General features: G+C 40.6%; 1 protein-coding gene across 8 annotated transcripts in view; it reads right to left on the reverse strand.

Moving 5' to 3' along the window:
* Positions 1-23,969, reverse strand: part of KLHL3 (kelch like family member 3) — a 152,138-nt gene that overhangs the window by 19,177 nt on the left and 108,992 nt on the right. For 7 of the 8 annotated variants that reach the window (XM_016185783.2, XM_060178485.1, XM_007517571.3 and 4 more), the window contains 6 exons: positions 18,951-19,067; positions 11,668-11,817; positions 7,613-7,730; positions 7,010-7,207; positions 5,435-5,536; positions 1,933-2,061 (listed from right to left, as the gene is read on the reverse strand). In XM_016185783.2, the coding sequence (XP_016041269.1) occupies positions 1,933-2,061; positions 5,435-5,536; positions 7,010-7,207; positions 7,613-7,730; positions 11,668-11,817; positions 18,951-19,067 (814 nt within the window). The remainder of the gene's footprint in view (positions 1-1,932; positions 2,062-5,434; positions 5,537-7,009; positions 7,208-7,612; positions 7,731-11,667; positions 11,818-18,950; positions 19,068-23,969) is intronic. The other variant, XM_016185784.2, reaches the window with a different exon arrangement.

Raw genomic sequence — 23,969 nt, forward strand, 5'->3', positions numbered from 1 at the left:
GTAAAGTTATGAACCTCTTGGAATAGACCAACTAGCTTTTTCCAGAACGGAGACCCTAAATCTCATTTGCTATATTCTTGCCTTTAGGTTCCTGATTAATAAACAATTTGTTCTGCTTTATATCTAATACTTTTTCAGTCACCAAGTTGCAGATGCTACCATGACGCCAATCTGACTTCCCCGGCAGACAACCTCACCAATGTGTCCTGGAGCTCCACATCCCTAGATCCCTATCCCACTAGGGAAAGAGAAGACAGGCTGGGAGTATGGATCAACCTGTCAACACCCATGCTCAGCGGGGAAGCAATTACAGAAGCCAGACTTTCCACCTTCTCCACCCCATAATGATCCTGAGTCCATACTCCCAGAGGGTTAAAGAATAGGAAAGCTTTCAAGGGAGGAAACGGGATATGGAACTCTGGGGGTGAGAATTGTGTGGAAATGTACCACTCTTATCCTATGGTCTTGTCAATATTTCCATTTTATAAATAAATTTAAAAAATAAAAGGGGAAAAAAACAACAGAAGCAGTGTCCAAGCCCCAGCAAAATCTGTTGAAAAAATATTTCCAGAAATATGAAATTTTCTTAAATAGAATCATATAGCTTTTCTTTTTCTAAACAGTAAGTGTATATGAGTTCCTGGAAATCATTAAAATATCAATATTTAAAGAATACTGAGGAAGTGATCATGTGCTTCATACTATAAAATGAGATCACAACTAAAAAATACAAAAAGAGAAAGGGAAAAACAGGTGTGTGTGGGGTCTTCCTTTCCCGTAAATCACACAGTCTTCCTACCAGACCCAAGTTGGTCATCACTCGCCACAGGAACCAGCACAGAGAGCCAGTGCTCAGTGCTCAGGAGCTCTGTCTGCCTTCCCAGACCTTTCCTTTGGATCTATAAAATGATGGCAAAAGACAAAGCAGGGAAGAAGGGGCTATTGATCCATTTCCTGGAAAATCCCAGAAGATCATAGAACTCCAAGTCTTTCTACAGGAAGAGGAAGTGGTTCACACTGAGAAAGCAATTCTCTTCTCAGAGCAGGTTGAAGTGGGGGGAAATCAAGGTAAGGGGTACATAATTTATATGCATATAGGAATGCTCCAATAAATTGTATTTGAACATCGAACATAGAGAGTGAGTTAGTATGCTGATTCTATGACTTCAGAAGAATGAGATTAATAAATTAGGCTCCAACAGGAAAACTCTGGATTCAGATCTGAGTGAGAATGCTGACTGTGTGAGTCACTAATGATATGACACCGAACAAATTATTCCTCTGGTCAAATTACTTTCTACATCTGTTAAGTAGAATTAATTCTGTACTTATGTTTTAGGACTGTGGTAAGAATGAAACAAAATGAGAAACAGAAAATGCTTACTAGGAGAGCAGCTGACACGTGACAAACATTTACTTTAAAGAGATGATACAAACACTTTCACAGAACAGAATATTATCTCATCTATCCTCTAGCATACTGATTTCCTGAGGAAGGCTAACTTAAAAGTTCTTGTGCTGGGCTGAAAAGTTGTTAGTGGAAATGTATGTGGGTGGGGGGAGTAGAGAATGGTTAAAAACAAACAAACAAAAAATAGAATGTAAAGTCTTTTTTGTCACCAGAGTTATGTTTGGGTTTGGAGCTTATATGACTCCACCATTCCTGGAAGTCTTTTCCTCCATTTTCCTTTTTTTTTTTCTTTTTACCTGATAGAGACAGAGAGAAATAGAGAGGGAGACAGGAAGGGGAGAGAGAACGAGAAACAAACTGCATCACTGTTCCACTGCCAATGAAGCTCCTCCCTAAAAGTGGGAACCAGAGGCTTGAACCTGGGTCCTTGTGCATGGTAGCATGTGAGCTCAACCTGGCACCCAGTTGTTGATCTAGAAACTATTTTTGTGAGCAGAGAAAATAGAGCTTACACCCCATACCTGCACCACTACGGCGAGTGCTCATGTCTGCCACATACGTCCACTCGTTGGTTGCTGGGTTATACTGCTCCACGGTGCTCAGGCACTGGCGGGAAGCTCCATCATAACCTCCGACAGCATATAGCTTTCCTGGAACAGACAAAGCGGCTAAGGATGGTGCTAGCACATCAAAATAGAAACTCCACTTTTAACTCACTGTGACACCTTCAGCACCATCAGCATCAATGGCACCTTCCCTCTAGGGAGACTATCACCTTACCCAAGAACCCTCACATATGTCTTCTGCTACTTGGTCATGAGTCATGAGCTCTCTAGAAGCACTACTGAGCTTTCTCCTTGATAAAGTCTCCCCAAAACCCCAACTTGAAGTTATGTTCTGTATCTCTAGGGTTCTGCTGATTTGCCAGTACATATGTTAGATCTCCCCCAGAGCAAGGCACCTGAGAGATGGAAAGCTAGATGAGCCCCTGTTAGAGGCAGACAGTCTGACTTTCTGGCTAAAGGCTCACGATAGCAAACAGAATAAAAACAAAAATATTCTTCACACACAGTCTTCACCACAACTGTACTCCTTTCACACCTACAGCAGGTGGGTGAATTGGAGCTTTCTGTAAGTGTGCTGGGGGCTGGGGTGGCTGGAGTTTCTCTGCATATTCCCTTGTGAGCTCTGAGCTATGTATAAGAGCCCTCAATCACTTTCGCCTATTTTTAAATAGAAATATAGTAAGATGTTATCCAAGTGCATCATAACTGCCCAAGGCTAGGCATGACATTGGACAAAAGGGTAGGAAATTGGTGTCTGAGTTAACCCAGAGCAGACATTCAAACATTTTGGGTCTGACATACAAACTTAAAATACAAAAGGAGGATCTCATGTGTGTGTAAGAATTGGGGGGAGGGAGTCCTACCTCATATGCAGGCTTCACACCTATAGGGACCATGAGGTTATAACAAGGAACCACTAGCTGTAAACTAAACACAGCAAATCTAAGTCCTATCAATAGAGTTGTTTCATCAAAACATGTGTTTTGTTTTTGTCACTACATGCTTTCCTAATAGATTAATACCAAGATTACACTCTAGGTGAAATCTGCAACTATTTTAGGTTAGAAAGAAAGACTTGGGTTCAAAACTATGCTCCAGCATCAGAGCTATTACCATACCAAATATAAAAGTATTTCATCTTTTATCATCATCAAAACTGGTTTCATTTTCTTCCCTGCAGTCTCCTCAACTGACTCTTTTAAAAGAAAGGGAAACCTTCTTCCTAGTATGCTCCACCCTTCACCTGAGTCAGAAGAAAAACACTTGACTCAGAGTGGTGTGTGCAGGCCTAGCTGCTCTGACTCACCCACACAGCTGCCCACCACTCATCACTGTCTGACCTAGTGGGAAGGAGAAAGGTCAGGGGGCAACTGGGGGCAACCTCAGTGTACTGGAATCCTTGTTCTCCTAACCACAATCTCTATTCTCTCGGGAATTTCTGCCTAAAGTTTGATCCTCACTGTCCCTTTTCCTAACTAGGGATTCTTCTAGACAACAGTAACAAATGGTCCCAACTTCCTCCATTTTTCATGTCAGTGTTGCTGAGACTATACAACTATGGTAATAAGATGGCAAGAGGAAGGACAGAAAGGATATGAACAGTGTATCTACAAGGTCATGATAAAGATCTTCTCTTTGACGTTCTTCCAAAAGTATAAATTGGACTTTGCTGCACTAGCAAGACCCATAGTCAGAAGGCTTCAAATTCAGGACAAGCAAAGGAAACACATTCTCACACAGCCAACAGGGCATGCTACAAAACAGTACTTCTTCCATATACAGAACAAGCTTACAGAAACTTTTGTCAAGGGGAACATTTTAAATTACTACCATTAAGATACCTCCTATAACCCCATCAACCATTCTAATCCTGTATCAGCTGAAAAAATACCCACTCAGGGTTTCTCCTCAAGCCTATTAACAGGAGGTTGCTACTTTTAATGCCTAATCTATTGTTTGATATTACTGACTAAGTAGCAGGGTAAGGGATGGGGAGTATAGGCTACTAGGACTGGACAAAGCACTTACGTTTGGCAGATGAATCAATCTCTGTTCCACTAGGAAAATGAGATGGTAAGAAACAATTTATCTTGGTAGGAGGACAACATCCTTGCACTTACTAACATGACTTATTTATTCAATATGTTAGGAAATATGCTTTTAAATGGGAATGTAAACCAGACTTATTGGTGTAAATAAGAAATACAGCAAGACTCTTATTAATGTCTAACTTATTGTAAGATTCCCCCAAAAAAGTATGTGTGTGTGTTCTTGTGTATGTACACACATGAGAACAAGACAGATCTATGTATGTGTCTGAAAACATAACATGGGTATTCCAGCTAATATCCCACTTTAGGATGGACTAATAAACCATGGCTGTCTTGACTAAAAAGAGTACCTTTTAGTCCAAATAATATTCTAGGCAATAATTTATTGTACTCATTGACTTATGAAAGACCTGTTAACATGTCTGATAATTGTCTTAAAAAATGTAGCACAGTGGAAAAAGCACCAGGTTAGCAATCAGAAGATCAAGGTTCAAGGAATAACTGTATTATTTATTAACTCTGGGTGCATTGCTTACCTCTCTGGAATTCAAGTTTCTCCAAATGGAAAATGGAAAAAATTAAAGTCTGCCTATCCCCTTCAGAAGGATTTTGGGAACAAAGTGAGAAAGGGGATATGAAACTCTATAGGTCATAAACTACAATGAACAAACTAAAGACTTCATTTTTCTCTCCTACTTCCATCCATTCACATCTCCTGTATAGAGCAAGACCCCACCACTAGCCCGCCCTGCAGTGACTGTAATACTGGGGGAAAGTGTTCACTTCTCTCAAGATTCTGTTAATGTTGAATATAAAAAACATGAAGACAAAATTAATGAAGCAGAGTTGGCTGTCACCTCCTCCACATTATATCACTGAATTATACAGTCATGTGCAGTTTAACAGAGGGGATACATCCTAAGATGTTATATGATATCTGATGTTATATGATATCATTGTTATAAACGCCATAGACTACATTGGAACAAACCTGGTGGTAAAGCCTTACACATACCCAGGCTAAGTACTATGGCCACCATTGTAGATGCATTCTGTCATTAACTAAGACCCTGGCATGCAGTGCCTGAATCTATGTTGGCTCTGAATTCCACACACTTTTCCATTCTCCCTTATAACAGAGTTAATGACAAGTGGTGAAAGCAACAGACTGCTATTTCTCCCTCTAGGTTCCTTCTATCCTACCCCTCCAGCCCAGCTATCTCCTTACAAGTCTCCTTACAAGTAGCTTCACTTCTCTGGGTTTTAACATTCCTCATCTATGAAGTCAAGGTACTAGCACCTAACTCAGAGCAGTGAAAGGAGGCATAGAGGCACAGAGGCAAAGCACAAGGACAAAATCCGTATACCAAGGCAAGGACAGGCTACTGCCCACCACTGCACCTTACCCTCCACGACGCCTACACCCACACTGCTCCTCCGTGTGTTCATTGGGGCCACAAAAAACCACTCATTGGTCTTGTAGCTGTAGGCTTCCACTGACGCTAGGCCTGCGAAATAAGAGAGTCATGATTTTTAGGAGGCCAGGCCTCAGCCTGTTGTGCTAAGAAACAGAGAAGATGGAGGAGCACAAATACGGGGGCTGGAATGATAGGGGGCTCAGCACCAGTTCTGCCTTACCATGCAGTCTTGGCACCTCTCTGAAACACATCTGCAATATGTCTATGTGAGCAAACCACCAACATCTGATTTAGAGGTAAGCTATTAGGAGAGGGTGGTGTAGGGGAACAGCCTGCAAATACACATCATACCTACAGAGTGGAAAAAGAACCAACGTTGCCTCACCAATTATCTATTGCATCTCCATTGTTTTCCCCTTGTCTTTCTCTACCTTAGATGCTGGTAAACTGAAAACTTTTTATCTCAGACTGTCTGATGGTGACAAGTCAATGACTCTTAAGCAGAAATCCGATGGAGATTTCTGAAATAACCTTTGCCTTCTGATATAGGTGCTAGCTCTTCCTGCTTATTGCTCCTGGGAACCCAAATCTATCAGTTGTAACTATAACAGACATCCTATGGTCAGAAGGATAAGGCCAAGAGACTTACAGAATCTGGCCCAAATATCCTTGGATATATAGTCTATTTAAGTAATTGTCAACCTCTGAATTTCTTGTTTTGATTAAAACAAAATTTCTCATTTGTTCAAGTCACAGTTTAATCAGTTTTTCTGCTTAAAACTTAAAGTAATTTTTAAAAGAAACTATGCCACTATTCTTTTGTTCTCACTATTCCCATATCCTAATCACTGGAGGAAGCCTCTAGAAAAGCTTACAACCCTAGAAATATATGGGTGAACCAAAGAGAAGGCTGCACAAGGTGATCAATATGTGAAGACACGAATCAAAATTCAGAGACATAATAAAATTTTTTATATCCCTGGGTGGGGGGCAACATTCAATTTTAATTTAACAGATTACTGTCCACAGACACATCCACCTGGATCTATAAGGACAGTGGAGTTATTTTCTCCAAGTCCACTATCCACTAGTCATTTCTAATTTTTCAGATAGGTAAAAACTAGAAGCAAAGAAACTCTCCTCATAAAGGAGAAAGAGCAGTACTGTGTGATCTTAGCCAGATATATTTTCCAGGGTTCATGCCCCCTCCGCTATCCAGTGGAGTATCCCAGTTACAGTTATGACACAGCTTCTAGCTAAGTATTCTTTCTAAGTTTCTTCTTCTATGTATATAGGTTCCCACATACTGGGAAGGGAAAAACTGGGTGCTTATGAATATAAAGTCATCCCTAGAAGCCTAGAAGTGATAGCACATGACAAGTCATACAGTCTCTGTGTAGGAAGCACTGGAACCCAAGCTAGTTGGAGGAAGGACGGACACGTGCTTAAGGGCAGCAGCTATGGAGAATAGGAAGTTGGCCAAAGAAATGAACTCAACAAGTCAGAGTTGCAAAGAAGGCATGTCCCAGGCTAGGAGGGTTAGGGATGATGTCTTGGACCTACCAGTGCTGCCATCAAATCCTCCCACAGCATAGAGCAGGTCGTTAAGTACAGCTGCACCCAGTGTGCTCCGACGCTCCTGCATGCTGGCTATGGATGTCCACTGGTCCTTCACACCGTCATACACGTCCACTGTCCGCACTCGCAGAGAGCCATTAAACCCACCCACAGCATATACATGGCCAGCCATGAATACCACACCTGAGGCACAGGAAATCAAGATAAAGGGTAATCTTAGGGGACTGATTACTCTTGTTGATGAGAAACAACAAAGGAGGAAGGCAGGGGTGAAATATACCCCAGAAAGCAATCTCCAAATTTAGATATTTGGAAATTATTATAAGGTTCAATGGGTATTTTTTCATATTTGCTATTATTATTGTTATTATTTCCAAATACCTGGATTAGGTTGATGTCCCTAAGAACATGAGCACTAACCCCAAAGATAATAAATAGTCAGAAACTGGGTAAGTAGAGAAGGGAAAAGAATCTTATGTATTACATGACTGTTTAGGAAAACCAAAGTACGTGATTTCCACGATTTCCACACCAAGCAGGGACACACTGGAGAAAGGTAGGCTGGCTTGAGGAGGTGGTGCTGCTCACCTGCTCTGCATCTCCTGGAGGGAAGTTCAGCGATTTGGTCCCACCGGTCCTCTTCAAAATCATAACACTCCACACTGCGTATAGCCTTGGGTGCCTGGCCTCCCACCACAATCATGACCTCCAGAAAAGCAAGTGGACATTAGTCAAGTGTTCTTAACAGCAGGATTCATGGGTGATCAATCCCTGATACATTTACATGTTTATTATTAGTGGGCCATGGGTAACAGCCTATTTATAGGGCAACACACATGAAGATGTTGCCCCAAATCACCAAGCCCCACTAATAACCCTAGAGGCAAAAAAAAAAAAATCTAAAAGTCAAGTCTGTCACAAAAGTGAAGTCAGTCCCAGAGCCTTCTGCTTTATATACGTAGTCATGATAGACAGCTCACATTTCATTAAAGGGCAATGAGATCAATATAATAGATGTTGTCATCATACTTGCAAGAGAACATAAAATATAGTAACAGTGCTATTTCATGAAATATTGGTTCTGGTCTCTATGTGAAGTAGTGAGGGTGAAAAAAAGGAAGATGTTGTTTAGACTATGTCAAAAGAACTTTAATACTAGATTGTGGTCTCTCCATGGTTGTGACTTTTGCCACACATTACTAATGAAATTACAATAATAATAATAATATTTTCATATTTAACAAGCTTGTACAAAGTGGTGGCTATTCCCATAATAACATCACTCTCATTCACTGATATCCCAAAGTGTTTTCTTTTTTTTTAATATCTATTTATTTTTCCTTTTGTTGCCCTTGTTGTTTTTTATTGTCATTGTAGTTATTGTTGTTATTATTTATGTCATCTTTGTTAAATAGGACAGAGAGAAATGGAGAGAGGATGGGAAGACAGAGAGGGGGAGAGAAAGACAGACACCTGCAGACACCTGCTTCACCGCCTGTGAAGAGACTCCCCTGCAGGTGAGGAGCCAGGGGCTCGAACCGGGTTCCTTATGCCGGTCCTTGCGCTTCACGTCACATGCGCTTAACCTGCTGCACTACCACCCGACTCCCCCCAAAGTGCTTTCTTATGTAGAGAGAAAGGGGTAAAAGTCACAGATAAGCAGTATAAGTCACTTTATTTTCTTATTAACTGTCCCCTATTTTATTTATTCCACTGGATCTCAGCCTCAGTGGGCAGCAAAACCACTTCAAGGTCCTACCCTTGAGTTTCTGATTCAATGTCTCTGGAGCAGAGCTGAGAATCTGCATTTTAAGTAAGTTCTCAGTAGATGCTGACATTACTGTTTTGCATTCTTATTTAGATAACCATGGTGCTGACCCTTGGGCAGTAGAGATCTATCTGAAGATGATGTGCCACTAAAAAAGTTTGTCATTACAGTAGTTACCCTTTGCCCATCACTTTGTTTCCTCAGTTTCAATTATCCAGTCAACCATAGTCTGAAAATAGTCTATATATTATTTTGACAGGGGGAGACCAATTCCCATAACTTCTATTATAATAAGCTATTGATATTATTCTGTTGTTAGTTATTACTGTTTATATCTTACTGTACCTAATTTATACACTTTAATGACATTATATCTATATGGTGAAAAACAGCATTTTGGGGGGGTTCATTACTATCCATAGTTTCAGACACCTACTGAAGATCTTGGAATGTAGCCCCATTGATAAGGGGTGAATTATCACAGTGTTATCTACTTCCTCACAGTTTATTTTTGGAGGAGTGGCCATAAAAGTCTGCTTAAGCTCACAGAAATCTTCTGTCTCCCTCATATAGGAAGACAGAACCACAGCTGTCAACCAATGTTTAAGATGACCATTTATGCCTCCAAGATCCCAAGATAAGACTCACTCACTATACTCATGGGTGGACACTGGTCATCAGTCTATCTGTGGCCAAAAATAGGTGGCCACTTTCTGCAAACTCAGAAATCAGTTCTGACAACCAGGAACATCCCAAAGACATCCAGGACACATATTCAAGGCTTAGAGCTATTACTACTTCTGGAAATAAATGCCCTGCATTTAACTATACTTCATGCCTTCAGCTCAGAGGGTCCACTGCTTTGTGTGGAGAACTAAATAGTACATTAATTCCCATCTGTAAGTCTTTAGTTAAATGGGTATCCATGAAGAGCTTAAGGTAGATATTTAATGAGCACAATCTTGGCAAAATTTGGACAATGTCCAACCCACTCCTTCAGGGAAAAGCATTCATAATCATACCTAGAACTTGCATGGTCCTTCTTTGCTTTGAGTTGGTAAAGCCAAATGAAGGTGAATCTATTACAAAGATTTCTCTGAAATATGATTTGGGAGATGAACAACATCCAACAATTTTTTTTTTCTTTCAGCATTAACCTCAAGCACACCACAGCCTCACACATGTTGCTCCCTCTCCTTGAAATATGTTTCCTTTCTGGGTGTTGGGCGGTAGCACAGTGGGTTAAGCGGACTGGCATAAGGATCCCAATTTGAGCCTCCTACTAGGGGTGGGGAGGTAGCATCACACTGGAGAAAATTCAACACTCATCTCTGAGAATTTTCAGAATAACAAAGAAACAACATTGTAGAAATGCAAAAACAAAAAAGTTAATGTTCAAGTAAACCATGAGTAGAAAGGCAAAAAATAATACACGATAAGGCTTTTTAAAAAACTGCCTTTGAATTCATAAAATCACTGGTGAGCTATAATTTTTAATATTCAAAACTCACAGTGATCTCAAAACATTAATTAAGAGGTGCTGGTGAATCAGTTTCTGAAAATGATCATCAGATCAGATCATCAGTTTCTGAAAATGTGAAGGAAGCTTAATGCAGAATAATTTGGAGGTGATATAAAGCACTTAAATAAACATTTAACAGTTCTTAAATAAACATACATAACATCATTTCTTTCATGTGAATGATTCTGATTTTACTAGCCTAACCATGGGAGTGAAGGTAAGTTGGTACCTCTTCTTTAACATGACAAGCAATTCGTGTCTGAGAATTTTCACTACCACAGACTAGCCTGGGAAATTGGCAAGTGGTAACACAGAAGTTTTCCAGACCCCTTACAGATCAAGATTCTAACCCTAACACATCAGTCATTAGATTCTTCTTTAAAGTGAAAGGAACAACCTAGGTTCTGACAAGAATAGAGTATGTGTTCAAATTCTTTTCCATTACCAGTGATCTGGGCAGAAGGCAGTCCCAACCAGTCAGTCTTTCTTACCAACTAGTGAGAGTCCTTCTTACCCTAGTGTATGGGCCTGCAAAGTTAACACCAAAATCCATTCAAAGGAACATGTCTGGGTTGAGGCAGAAGATTTGTTTCAGCAAACCCCTAAGCAGCAAGTATACCAGGCAAAGATAATCAAGATGCACAAACAGTGGTAGTTTGAAAACCACCAATGAGAAAGAAAGATTAGGAAGTGAAAAAGAGTAGAAATCTGCAGGGGAAAGCTTCATGAACAAGGAAGCAGTGTCGCATATGTCTTTCTCTCTCCATCTTTATCTCCCCCTTCACTCTCAACTTATCTCTGTCACTATCCCCAATAAACTCTCTCTCTATATAATATCTGCACAACATGCTTTTCTAGCCCTGTGAAATGCTTCCTGGAAACAGCAGGTGTGGAGTAGGGGAAGCCAGCTGGAAAGAAGAGGAGGGGAAAGCAACAGCCTAAATAACTTCTGGAACTGCCTACTCTGCAGTCCGTGAGCCAACAGGACTCACTCCTCTTCTCTCCTCCTACCTTTCCTCTGGTTTAGCTGGGACCTTCCCTTAGGCATCAGGTTTAGATGCTAGAAACACTACTCCAACACCAAAGCAGAAAGAACTTCAATGATCATCTCAGTTCAGTAGTGAAGAGGACAGGGTTCTGAGTTATTACCAAACTTTCCTGATGACAGAGACCCCCAAAGAGAGAGATAGTAGACTCCAGAGCAACCAACAGACCCCAGCTCCTTGGTGGGAAATGAAACCAAGATGCATGGCAGTAAGTGGGGAGAGGCGAGCCTGAGAGGCAGTAGTGAGTACACATCCACTTTAACAGGACACAATTCCAGTTCTTGACAGTGACTGGACTGGGGCTTACCTTTGGCAGGCTCACTGGAGTCCTGGGCTTGGTCCTTGGGTTCTTTATCAAGAGCCTCTGATCCAGAGGGAGCAGATGGTATTTCATAGCCTCGATGAGGAAGTCCTTACAGGTGTTATTATTCTTTATCAAAGCTTCTTCTTCAACTGTCTGGAGGTAATAACCAATAGGTTAACTATTGTCAATAAGTCATTACCTGTTGTCACCAGTAGGTGACACTGAAGCAGAGCTCAGCCATATTTTTCAAGCTGTTTCCCTGAACTCCCACATTCATCCATTCCCATACCACATCTTCTCAGAAGCCAAAAAAAAGAAGTTCACAGAATTACAACTAAGTGCTCACCTGTAATTCAAAAGCACACTAGAATAAGTACTTAAGCTTTAGTATCAGAGACATAAATTTCAGTCTAACGCAATTCCTCCGATCCTCAATTTCTACATTTGTAAAAAAATTGACACATTAAAGTTATCCACAACCTTACTGGTTGTGTTTATGGTTTAAATGAGATTATGGGTATGGCCTGGAAGGTGGCACAGTGGCTAGAGCAATGAACTTTGAAGTGTGAGGTCCAGGGTTTGATCTCCAGAATCACAAATGATAGAATGATGCTCTGGTCCTTTTCCTCATCTTTCTCTATGTCATTAATAAGTAAGCAAATATATATATTTTTTAAATTGTTCTTGTGCTAGAAAAGAAGATTACAAAGAAGAAAAAGACATCCTAGAAGAAGCTTCAGAAGCAAAAAAAAAAAAAAAAAAAAAAAAAGGCCTGGGAATAAAGTCAGCATAAAATAAGTGAAAATAAAAGCTTAAATGAGATTAAGCAAAACAAAACTAATTCGTAGCCACAAAACCTCTTCTGCATAAATAATGTTGGGAGTAAAATGAACAGATATTTGAGAGAAGATGATGTAGGGAAAGAAGGAAAAATTCAGCAAACAGTCTTTAAAAGTACTGAGCAAAGTAAGTGTTGGTTTAAAAGAATTCAGCAGCCAAGGAAGTGGTTAGAGTATGGGATTTACATGATTAAGACACTCAGCTTGATTCCTAGAACTGCATATTCCAGAAAAAATATACATATATATCACAAGATAAGTGCATCCTTAAAATTAAAAAAATTCATATACGTTTTCTTATAGTGAATGCCTCAGGAAGAAAACTAGCTAGTGTGTTGCAGTCTAATATATAATAAGAGATAATATCTTATCTAAGAGATAATATCTCAGTTTTATGGGAGGATAAAGAAGGTCCTGCACAAAGGTTGCATTTACTGACCTCTCTTTGAACCTATGAAAGCTGGAATTATGGCTTCTTATTCCAGAGTAACGATTCTGAGCAGGCACTTAATAAGTAAGTCTAAATTGAGGTTCTGCAATCCTACATGTTTCATGAGTAAGGCTGGGGTAAACTCATGCTGGTACTGTGACTCTAAATTCTCCACCATTTGACACAGATCAGATCATCACGTAGCACATCTGTAAGGGGTAGTGTGGACTTCAGAGTTGTTGGGGAAAGTCAGTGCTATCCAACAGCCAACACTGACTGAAATCTCCTGGTAGGGCAGCCAAGTGCTGAACTCTGGGGGGTGGGAGGTGAAGGGTAGGAGGGGGATCATAAACAAGACAAAGGGGGGGCCGGGTGGTAGCCAGTGGGTTAAGTGCACATGGCATGAAGCACAAGGACAGGCAAAAGGATCCCAGTTCCAGCCCCTGGCTACCTACCTACAGGGGGGTCGCTTCACAAGCAGTGAAGCAGGTCTGCAGGTGTCTATCTTTCTCTCCCCCTCTCTGTCTTCCCCCACTCTCTCAATTTCTCTCTGTCATATCCAACATAACAATAGCAATGGCAACAATAATAACAACAAGGGTAACAAAAGTAGGGAAAGTGGCCGCCAGGAGCAGTGGATTCCGTAGTGCAGGCCCTGAGCCCCAGTGATAACCCTGGAGACAGAAAAGTGAAAGAAAGGGGGGGGGGAAGAAGGAAGGAAGGAAGGAAGGAAGGAAGGAAGGAAGGAAGGAAGGAAGAGAAGGAAGGAAAAGAAGGAAGGAAGGAAGGAAAAGAAGGAAGGAAGGAAGGAAAAGAAGGAAGGAAGGAAGGAAGGAAGGAAGGAAGGAAGGAAGGAAGGAAGGAAGGAAAAGAAGGAAGGAAGGAAGGAAAAGAAGGAAGGAAGGAAGGAAGGAAGGAAAAGAAGGAAGGAAGGAAGGAAAAGAAGGAAGGAAGGAAGGAAAAGAAGGAAGGAAGGAAGGAAAAGAAGGAAGGAAGGAAGGAAAAGAAGGAAGGAAGGAAGGAAAAGAAGGAAGGAAGGAAGGAAGGAAGGAAGGAAGGAAGGAAGGAAGGAAGGAAGGGAGGAAGGAAGGAAAGAGAGAGAGAGAGAGAGAGAGACAAAGGTTCTAACCCCAAGGTGCTCAGGTCTAGTCAGATAATGCAAAGGACCTCCTCATCTCAATTAGCTCTCAAGCTGGTCATGCACCGACCTGGCTCAGTTTCCCCTAGGTCCTACAGTCCTTGTACCTAGAAATAAAAATGTAATCAGGAAGATCACCTGACAGGCAGCACAGGAGCTTGCAGGACAAGAAGGTCTGGCAAGGCAGTCCTCCCCCAAAGATGTTCTCTAGGAATGCTCCATTCTCTTGGAAGTATTTTTTTTTTCCTCCCAATGAAAGACTGAGCCCTATTGTGATAAATCATAAACTTTTTAATTAAAGTCTATTAAGAAATGAAGATGGGATGGGAAGTAGAAAGTGGAACATTGGTTAAGCACACACAGTAATATGTGCAAGGAACCCAGTTCGAGCACTCGCTCCCCACATGCAGTGGGGACATTTCACAAGCAGTGAAACAGGTCTGCAAGTGTCTCTTTTTCTCTCTCCCTCTCTACCTCCCCCCCTCCCCTTTCAATTTCTCTCTGTCCTATCCAATAAAATGGGGGGGGGAGGTAGGAGGAAATAGCCACCAGGAGCTGTGACTTCACAGTATTAGCACAAAGCCCCAGTGTTAACTTTGAAGCAAAAAAAAATTAAATTTAAAAAAAAGGAAATGAAAATGGTGGGAGGGGGTCTTTAGAAAAGCTGGAAAGGAGGCTGAGGCAACAGTGCAGAAGTAGCACACCAGACTTTTCCTTCCTTAAGCCCTAGAGGTCAAAGGTTCAATCCTTAGCATCACCATATGCAACAGCTGAGCAGTATTATTCTTTCTACTCCTCCTCTGCATCCTTCTCTTTCTCCTCCATTCCTCCTTCTCTACCCCTTCTCCTCAAGACAGATTTCAGTCCCTCCACTTAGAAAACCTTTTCTTCAGGAAGGCTATGTCACCACTAGGTGGCACTGATATAAGTGCCACTGGTATAACCTTAAGACTCAAGTTCATCTACTCCAAGAACACTGTACTGACCTCTTGGGTCATAAGCTGAGGACTCTGTATGTGCCTGTGAGAACATGATATCTCTTACTACTACTGGTGGCAGCAAGCACTGGGATGAAGGCAGCAGTGTCTAACATCTACTAAATGTTACCAGTTTATGTAGATTATTGCAACCTCTCCCCAATCCTAGGAGGCCAGGTACTATTTTTACCAGCTGAGAAGAATGAGGTCTAAAAAAGTTACGTATTTTCCCAGTGTTCTATAGCTGAGACATGACAAAGCAAGGCTGCAGGCTGCTGAATCTCCTCTTATCCTTATTTCACTTTCTAATTCTTTTAGAAACTTTTTGTGAAAGCTGAGGACTGGTCTACTGCCTCAATGCTTTGCACATACATTTAAGTTTTATCCTCTACCAGCTTGTAGAAGGATTTAATATCATTTGCTGTACAAAGTAAGTCATATAGATGATCAACAAAACAGAGGGGTAAAGGTAGCAGCCTGATTAGTACAGTGTGTGGATAGGCTTAGATTTAAATCCTGATTCTTCCTCCCACCAGCTGGTGACTCCAGATAAATGTTAACCTCCACAGATATTAAGGCCCAAACTTGTAAAAGAGGGGCAATGAATGTGGGTAGAAAGATTTATAATCTTTGCATCACTGGGTTACTAAAAAGATTGTTAGCTATTTTTAGGTACCTATACATTAAAATTGTTATATGTGTTCTTTGATACAGCCCTGTATCAACATGCATCTTTTTATTACTGATAATTTTTATTATTCTGAAGTCTTAACCTTTAATTAATAAAATCATGAATTAAAGAAAAGATTAAGTGAGAAAAGATGTGATACCATAGGGACACCCTAAAATTCTTAGTTTTTCTTTCCTTTCTTTCTTTTTAAAAAATAGTTTATTTATTTATTTTAATTTTTATTTATTTATTTTCCCTTTTGTTGCCCTTGTTATTTTATTGTTGTAGTTATTATTGTTGTTATTAATGTCATTGTAGTTAGATAGGACAGGGATAAATGGAGAGAGGAAGAGAAGACAGAGAGGGGGAGAAAGACACCTGCAGACCTGCTTTACCACCTATGAAGCGGCTCCCTTGCAGGTGGGGAGCTGGGGGCTCAAACCAGGATCCTTATGCAGGTCCTTGCGCTTTGTGCCACGTGCGCTCAACCTGCTGCTCTACCGCCCAACTCCCAATAGTTTATTCACTTTAATGAGACAGAGAGACAGACAGGTTAGACACCAGAGCACTGCTGAATTCTGGCTTATTCTGGTGGTGCTGGAAACTGAACCTGGGACCTCAAAGCTTCAGGCATTAAAGTCTTTTCCATAACCATTATGTTATTTCCACAGTCCATTCTTTTCTTTCTCAGAGGAAATAGAAACAATAAGTATCCCAAGTACCTATAAATTTTAGTCATAAATTGAGACCCCAAGTTGCTTAAAACTAAATGAAGAAGGGAACACAGAAACCTTTTGGATTTCTTTGCTTTATTCTTGCTTTGGTCCAATACAATAAAAACAGCTAACTTATTTTATATCTTTTCTTGACTTCTTTTTTATTGATATTTTTCTTTTTTTCCCCTGTTTTATTGTTGTAGTTATTATTGTTGTTATTGATGACATTGTTGGATAGGAAAGAGAGAAATGGAGAGAGGAAGGGAAGACAGAGAGGGGAAGAGAAAGATAGACACCTGCAGACTTGCTTCACTGCCTGTGAAGTGACTCCCCTACAGGTGGGGAGCTGGGTCCTCGAACTGGGATCCTTATGCCAGTCCATGAGCTTCATGCCATGTGCACTTAACCCACTGTACTACTTCCCAACTCCCTTTTTTATTGATTTAATAATGATTGCCAAAACAGTAGGACAAGAGGGGTACAATTCCACACAATTCCCACCACTGGAGTTCTGCATCCCATCCCCTCCACTGGATGCTTTCCTATTCTTTATCTTCCTGGGAGTACAGACACAGGATAATTATGGGATGGAAGGTCTGGCTCCTATAATTGCTTCTCCATTGGACATGGGCATTGGCAGGTTAATCTATACCCCCAGCCTATTTCTATATTTCCCTAGTGTGGTAGGGCTCTGGAGAGGTGGGGTTCCACTGGTGAGGCCGTCTGCCCAGGGAAGTCAGGTGGGCATCATGGTAGCAACTGTTCTGCTTTATTTATCTTTGTTTTTAATGCAGCATCAAGGAAAGAACTCAAAGTCTCTGACATGTACACTACCACTGAGCTGCCTCCTTGAACTGATTTTTATTTTATATTTGAGAGAGAGAGAGACTTGAAAGCACAGCTCCACCATTCATGCAGTTCCATTGGTACTGACTGTCCTTGTTACTCTCAGATGACATCAGAGATAAAGACCAAGATTTCATACATGATAAAGGATACATTTTCATCTCTTGACTCTGAATCTTTTTCATAAAGATAGATTAATTCATTTTGAGAGAGATAGACTCAGCAGACTCACTGCAAGGGGTTGAACCCAGGGGTCAGGCATGCAAGTCCTGTGCTCTGCCACTAAGTCACTAAAGTAGCTAACTGCTAATGATGCCATGATAGAACCTGATTACATATTTACAATTTCTTTAGAACTCCAACAGAATTCACAATTCTATTGGACTCTATTTTAATATCTCTTCTATGTAAGAAGAAACTGAGACTTAAAGATATTAAATTAAGGGAAGTCGGCGGTAGCACGGTTGGTTAAGTGCAAGTAGCATGAAGTGCAAGGACTGGCATAAGGATCCCGGTTTGAGCCCCCGGCTCCCCACCTGCAGGGGAGCTGCTTCACAGGCAGTGAAGCAGGTCTGCAGGTATCTATCTTTCTCTCCCGCCCTGTCTTCCCCTCCTCTCTCCATTTCTATCTGTCCTATCCAACAACGATGGCATCAATAACAACAATAATAACTACAACAATAAAACAACAAGGGCAACAAAAGGGAATACATAAATAAATATTTTTTAAATATATTAAACTAAGGTGACAGTCAGTGGCAAACCTAGTTGAGCACAAATATTACCATGTGTAAGGGCCTGGGTTCACGCTCCTGGACCCCACCTGCAGGGGAGAGACTTTGAGCAGTGAAACAATGCTGCAAGTGTCTCTCTTTCTCTCCCTCTAGTTCCTCTTTCCCTCTCAATTTCTCTCTGTCCTATGCAATAAATAAATATTTTTAAATATATTAAATTTAAATTTAAATTTAGCAAGTAGTATAGCAGAATTTAAACCAAAATGTGAAACTCTTGTAGTGAAACCACTGAGAGGGAAAAGATTCTACAGAACACCTGAGGAAGTCAGACACTGTCTCACTTATCCGAGAAGGAAGAGGGGAAAGGAGGGACAACTATGGGATGATTTTACTCATAAGTAGAACATAGAAAACTGAAACACATAAACACGAAAAAAGAAAAATATATTTATATATAGAGAGAAAACTGTAAGTATGACCTTGGGACAACTATGGTGTTAATAACCACTGAAGGCTGGGGTGGGTAGGGACACAGAACTTTAATGAATGGGAGGGGTATGGAATTATACCTCCATTATCTTAAAATCTTGTAAATCACTATTAAATCACCAATATAAATAAATAAATAAATAAATAAATAAATAAAACTCTAGTGGTAAGTACAATAAGAGGTGAAATTGTACTATAAAATTTTATAATATTATAAACTAATAATAACAAAATTATTTTTTTTTAAAAGTAAATCTATATGGGCTTAAACCTATCCTCCAAGACCTTATATTACCATGCCTCACACTTAACCCAGTAGGTTGGTACCTTCAATCATAAAAGAAAACTCATAAAGCTCTATATTCACTCCACACAACCAAGGCTGCTCCTTACTCTACCTAGATGTCTAGGTGAGCAGGAAGTGTCTGCTCTTCACATAGCACTCACCTGTACTAGGTAATCCCTAGGTAGGAGAGGGAGTCGGACATGTTCCATTAGCTTTGCCATGTGCTCTAAACGAGTCTCTTTCTCATAATTGATCCATGAAATCACAGCTTCAAAGACCTATAAAGAAAATCAACACATGTAACTTCAGCAAAGAATTGACAGCTATTAAATAATTCTCTCAACCAGATAAGAGAAGGACAATAATTACAGGTCATATATAAAGGTATTTAACCTGTTTGATATTTTAAATAAAACAAAAAAAAAACCCCAGACATTGCTGACTGTACATGTTATAATAAACCTATTACTCCAAATCTAGAATGACCTAAATATATAGTAAGTCAGGCAGAACATACTCAAATTGGGCAAAGAAGCAGAAAAGGAATCATTCCAAAAGGAAAGGGAAGGAGAGAGAGAAATGAATGAAATGGAAAGAGTAGCATGAATGTGTCATTGGTTCCATTTGTACATAAAATAACTGTATGTATGGAAACACACACACACATCTACCGTGGAAAGTTCCTACCTAGTCTATTTGCTTTTAGTTATCTACTTTTATAATGTTATGTCCCTCAACCTCATAGCATAGTAACTGACTTTTTTTCAACTAGCAAGCCCTTAAGATGCATGAGAACAGGAACTCTTGTCTTATTTGTTGGCACATATTCCTTAATTAACTACTTTTTAATGAACAGATAGACAAATCGGTTCAAAATAAGCATACGAGGATGCAGTGGAGTAGATAATTACAGTGCAGAGCAGGATAGGACTGTGGCTACCTACACCTAATCTAGCAGAGACAGATTTCTGCAGCATCCTCTGGCCTGGGGCTTTGGCACTGTAGTGCCTTCTTACCTGTTGGTACCCCCTTTCCCTCCAGCCCTGGTGCAAAGACCAAAGGATGCTGCAGAAATCTGCCTCTGCTAGATTCGATGAAGGTAGCCACAGTCCTGTCCTGCTCTGCACTGTAATTATCTACTCTACTGTTAATAATCTTTTATATACTTTGAGTTTTTACAGAATGAGAAGTGTATCTGCTGTCTCTGTACCATCTGAAGAGGTAAAATCTGAGACCCAGCAAAATGCCAGGCACAGAGCAAATGCTTGATAGGCAGCTGTGCTGAAGGAGCTGCAAGCCCTTGAGTGGGTTTACTGATTCCATTCTTCTTCATAAACCAGCTTAGTCTTTGTTATAAAAGCTACAAAACAAGTTGAGTGTGCTAAAGTCGATATTTAACCTTATCTTTCTTTTTGGCTTGACTTGTCTGACTGGTTCCACTTAGCTGCACTGTTTACCTACTCAGCTGTGAAAGCCACAGTACTGGGGAAACAACAGTGACCTTCTAAGCAGCCACAGAAGGCCACATATTTTCTTTTTTACATTTAGACTTTGCACTTAAAAATAAGCAAGTAAACTCCCAACTAGACTTAGCCTTCCATATGACTAAAAATCAATTCCAACAGCTCCTCCCATCAAGAAGTTAGTGGAACAGCAGCAGCTGGTGCTCACCATGGGCCAGACCCTACATCAGACTCTTTGTAGACAGTCTCCCTCCACTCCCAAGAGTCCAAAGAGAAGAAACTCCTGCCCCTTATTAAGTGACTTCCCCATGTCTAGAATTAGAAAGCAGCAGAGCTACGTGCACACAAACCCAGCCTCAATATCAGGCTCTTGCTTGTTGCTTTCAGCTGTCTCTCAAGCATCTACTTGTCAAAAGGGTTGGCAAACTGCAGCCCACAGGCCACACTCAGCCTGCCATCTGTTTTCATAAATAAAATTTTACTGAAACACAGTCGCACTCACTCTATATTGTCTGCGGTTACAGCAGGACAGTCACAACCCACAAAGCCTAAAATATTTATTTCCTGATGCTTTGTTATTAGAAAAGTATGTCAACCACTAGCGTATAAAATCTAGGCAGAGATTGCAGTCATGGGACAAGGTTATGTCTACTCAGAGGAAAGTAATTTTCATGGGCACCTCAATAAAATAGTCAGCTGCCTACAAAGCTTGCCTAGAGCTTCACTTTGGAACAACAAAATATCATCATTTCCTCACTGCTTCATGTTCCTGAACCAATTTCTTGAGTGCAAAGAAAAGTTGTTATGTGGAAAGGAGTCGAAGAAAATCAAATTTCATAGTCTCTAGGTCACCGTACTTCAGACATAAGTTCAAGTTTTGACTAGAAAACACCAGATGAACCCAGTCTTTCTGCCCCTCCTCTCTAGTTATAAGAGTAGGTAAACCAGACTGTACCTGTATGTATGAAAGCAAAGGTCAGGAAGAGGCCAGAAGACTAGGAGCACTGATCCCTGCTTTTAAAATGTATTCTGAGAACCAGAACAGGAACTCAAACTAAAATTGGCAAGGTGGTGACTTGGTCCAGTTAAGATGATTCTCAGCAAAACACAAGGGCAGGAGGCAGTGGGGAGGGAGCTAAGTTACACAACATCAGAGGGAAAATTCTTGAATATGGACACAATTTGTTACTTGAGATTGAAAAAGGGCTAGCTTTATCAAAAGCAATGGACAACTGTGATTGATATGTGTGTGTGTCTGTGTGTGTGTGTGTGTAAAACACAGTATACATAATATATATATATATATATACACATAGGAAATTTTATGTGCATGATCAGATTAAATCCACCAAAAAACTCTGTCAAGCAGATATCATTGTTCATATTTATAGGTGAGGAGGCAGCTTTAAAAAGCTAAGCCACTGCCAGGAATAGTAGATCTAAGACATGAACTTATCCCTAACTCCAAAAACCCATGTTTTTATGTTACACAATATTGTACCTCGGAAGCACAATTACTTGAAAAACTGGGCACACTATTGGGCCAGGAAACTGCATTACTAAATATTTAGCCCTAAACACAACCCTCTATACCTCCAAATGTAAAATTCCATTCCATCCTGAAACATTCCCAGTCCCACCCCCAAGGCATCTTTTTCTTTCCCAGGAACTAAACCAATTCCATTGGCCAAATCCACTAAGTTGATTTTAAATCAAGTAAACAACATTTTAGACACAGTAATGATTCTTTGGGATTTCTCTCATTCATTAAGCCAGAGCTGAACAAGAATCGTGTTAACCATACTTTCATCTCTTTGCCACACGCAGCCCTGGGGACAGCTGAGAGCAGCAACGGCATGCTGGAGCTGGAGCTGGAGCTCATCACAAAAGGTTCTTCTCAACTTAGTGGTTAGTAACATTACACTGGTAGTTTGAACAACCTTGCTGTAAACAGTCACATCCTGGTGGAAATTAGCAAATGAATCAGCATGCAAATCAGAGCTTTTAAAACTTAGGAGGAGGGGTGAGATTAGTTATTAAATATCTACCAGTTTAACACTGCCTGGGAGATTTCCCGGCCTGAAGGGCTCCCCAGACTCTAGAAAGCCTAGCCTAGTATTCACCTCTCTGAAGGTATCATCATTTCAGGGCTTTATTTGACACTCAAGAAGTTTGTACTTGTAGTTGCTTCTTTTCAGACTCACAGGGACTCTAGGAGAAAGCGCATTACACACAAAGGGCATGAGTGGGGCAGAAAGTGGAAAAGAGGGCTGCTCAGAAATCCCCAGCTCCATTGACAGGACAGCAATGAATCACAGCCACTGACTTTCAGTCTATACTTTCATGCCACCTTGTACTTTCACCTCCACAGCTCAGTTTATAGCTCTGTGCCTCTTTGTGTACATATTTGGTAAAATCTGTCTTCCTCAGGTGGTAAGTTCCACAAAAGCAGGGAACTTATTTATCTGTGTGGATGTTTTTCTTGTGACCAACACTGTCACATAGAAAGTATTCAATAACTTTTTTTTTTTTTCAGAGTCAGGCAGGGCCTCCTATGTGCACAATTTCACCACTCTGGGCCACTTTTTCATTCAAAGAGACAAAGATGGAGGATAAGCGCCAGAGCATCCTTCAGTATCACAGTGCCTCCCATGTGGTGCCTGGGATGGCAAGGCAGGCAACCTACCTGATAAGCTATCTCTCCATCTTTCAATAAATATTGCTTGAGATGGTTAATTAAGGCAGAAAGAACCTTCCTGCACTGCTGGTGGGAATGTACATTACTCCAACCCCTGTGAGGAACAGTCTAGAGAACTCTCAGAAGGCTAGAAGTGGACCTTCCCTATGACCCTGCAATTCCTCTCTTGAAGATATATCTTAAGGAACCAAAAACACCCATTCAAAAATATATGTGTACACATATGTTCAGAGCAGCACAATTTGTAATAGCCAAAAACTGGAAGCAAGCCAGGTGTCCATCAACCGATGAATGACTGAGAAAGTTCTGGTATATATACACAAAGTAATATTACTCAGCTATTAAAAGTCGTAATTTCACTTTCTATTTTTTAATTAATTTATTTATTATTGGGTAGAGACAGAGAGAAATTGAAATGGAAGGGTGACAGAGAGGGAGAGAGACAGCCCTGCTTCACCACTTGTGAAACTTCCCCCCTGTAGGGAAGACCAGGGTCTTGAACCAGGGGTCTTTGCACACTGTAGTGTGTGCACTTAACCAGATGCACCACTGACTGGCCCCTGATTTCACTTTCTTCACCTCAGCTTCTGCACCCCATAAAGATCTTTGGTCCACACTCCCAGAGGGATAAAGAATATGGAAGCTTCCAGTGTAGAGGATGGGATATGGCACTCTGGTGGTGGGAATTTTTTTTAAATGCAGAAATGAATGGGTAAATTGTTCTCTCTCTTTTTTTTTTTTGTTAATTGTTCTCGTCCTACAACAACACAGTCAGATAAATTACTTCACTTAAATTAAAAGTGATGACCAAACTTGATAGTGACACCACATTGTTTAGAAATTGCTCTTAAGCTTTCTTCTACTGCCTATGCAATAAGAAAACTTTCACTACAATTATGTAAAGCAAAAGGAAGATGACTGGTGCACAATGATTTGATAGAAGTACTACAAAGCTCCTAAGCTACTTCAGTGCTACTAGGCCTAGAAAAGTTTGGAGTTGGACACAGGATAGTGAATGC

The sequence above is a fragment of the Erinaceus europaeus genome, chromosome 2 (assembly GCF_950295315.1).
Source record: "Erinaceus europaeus chromosome 2, mEriEur2.1, whole genome shotgun sequence".
In the NCBI taxonomy this organism is placed as follows: Eukaryota; Metazoa; Chordata; class Mammalia; order Eulipotyphla; family Erinaceidae; genus Erinaceus; species Erinaceus europaeus.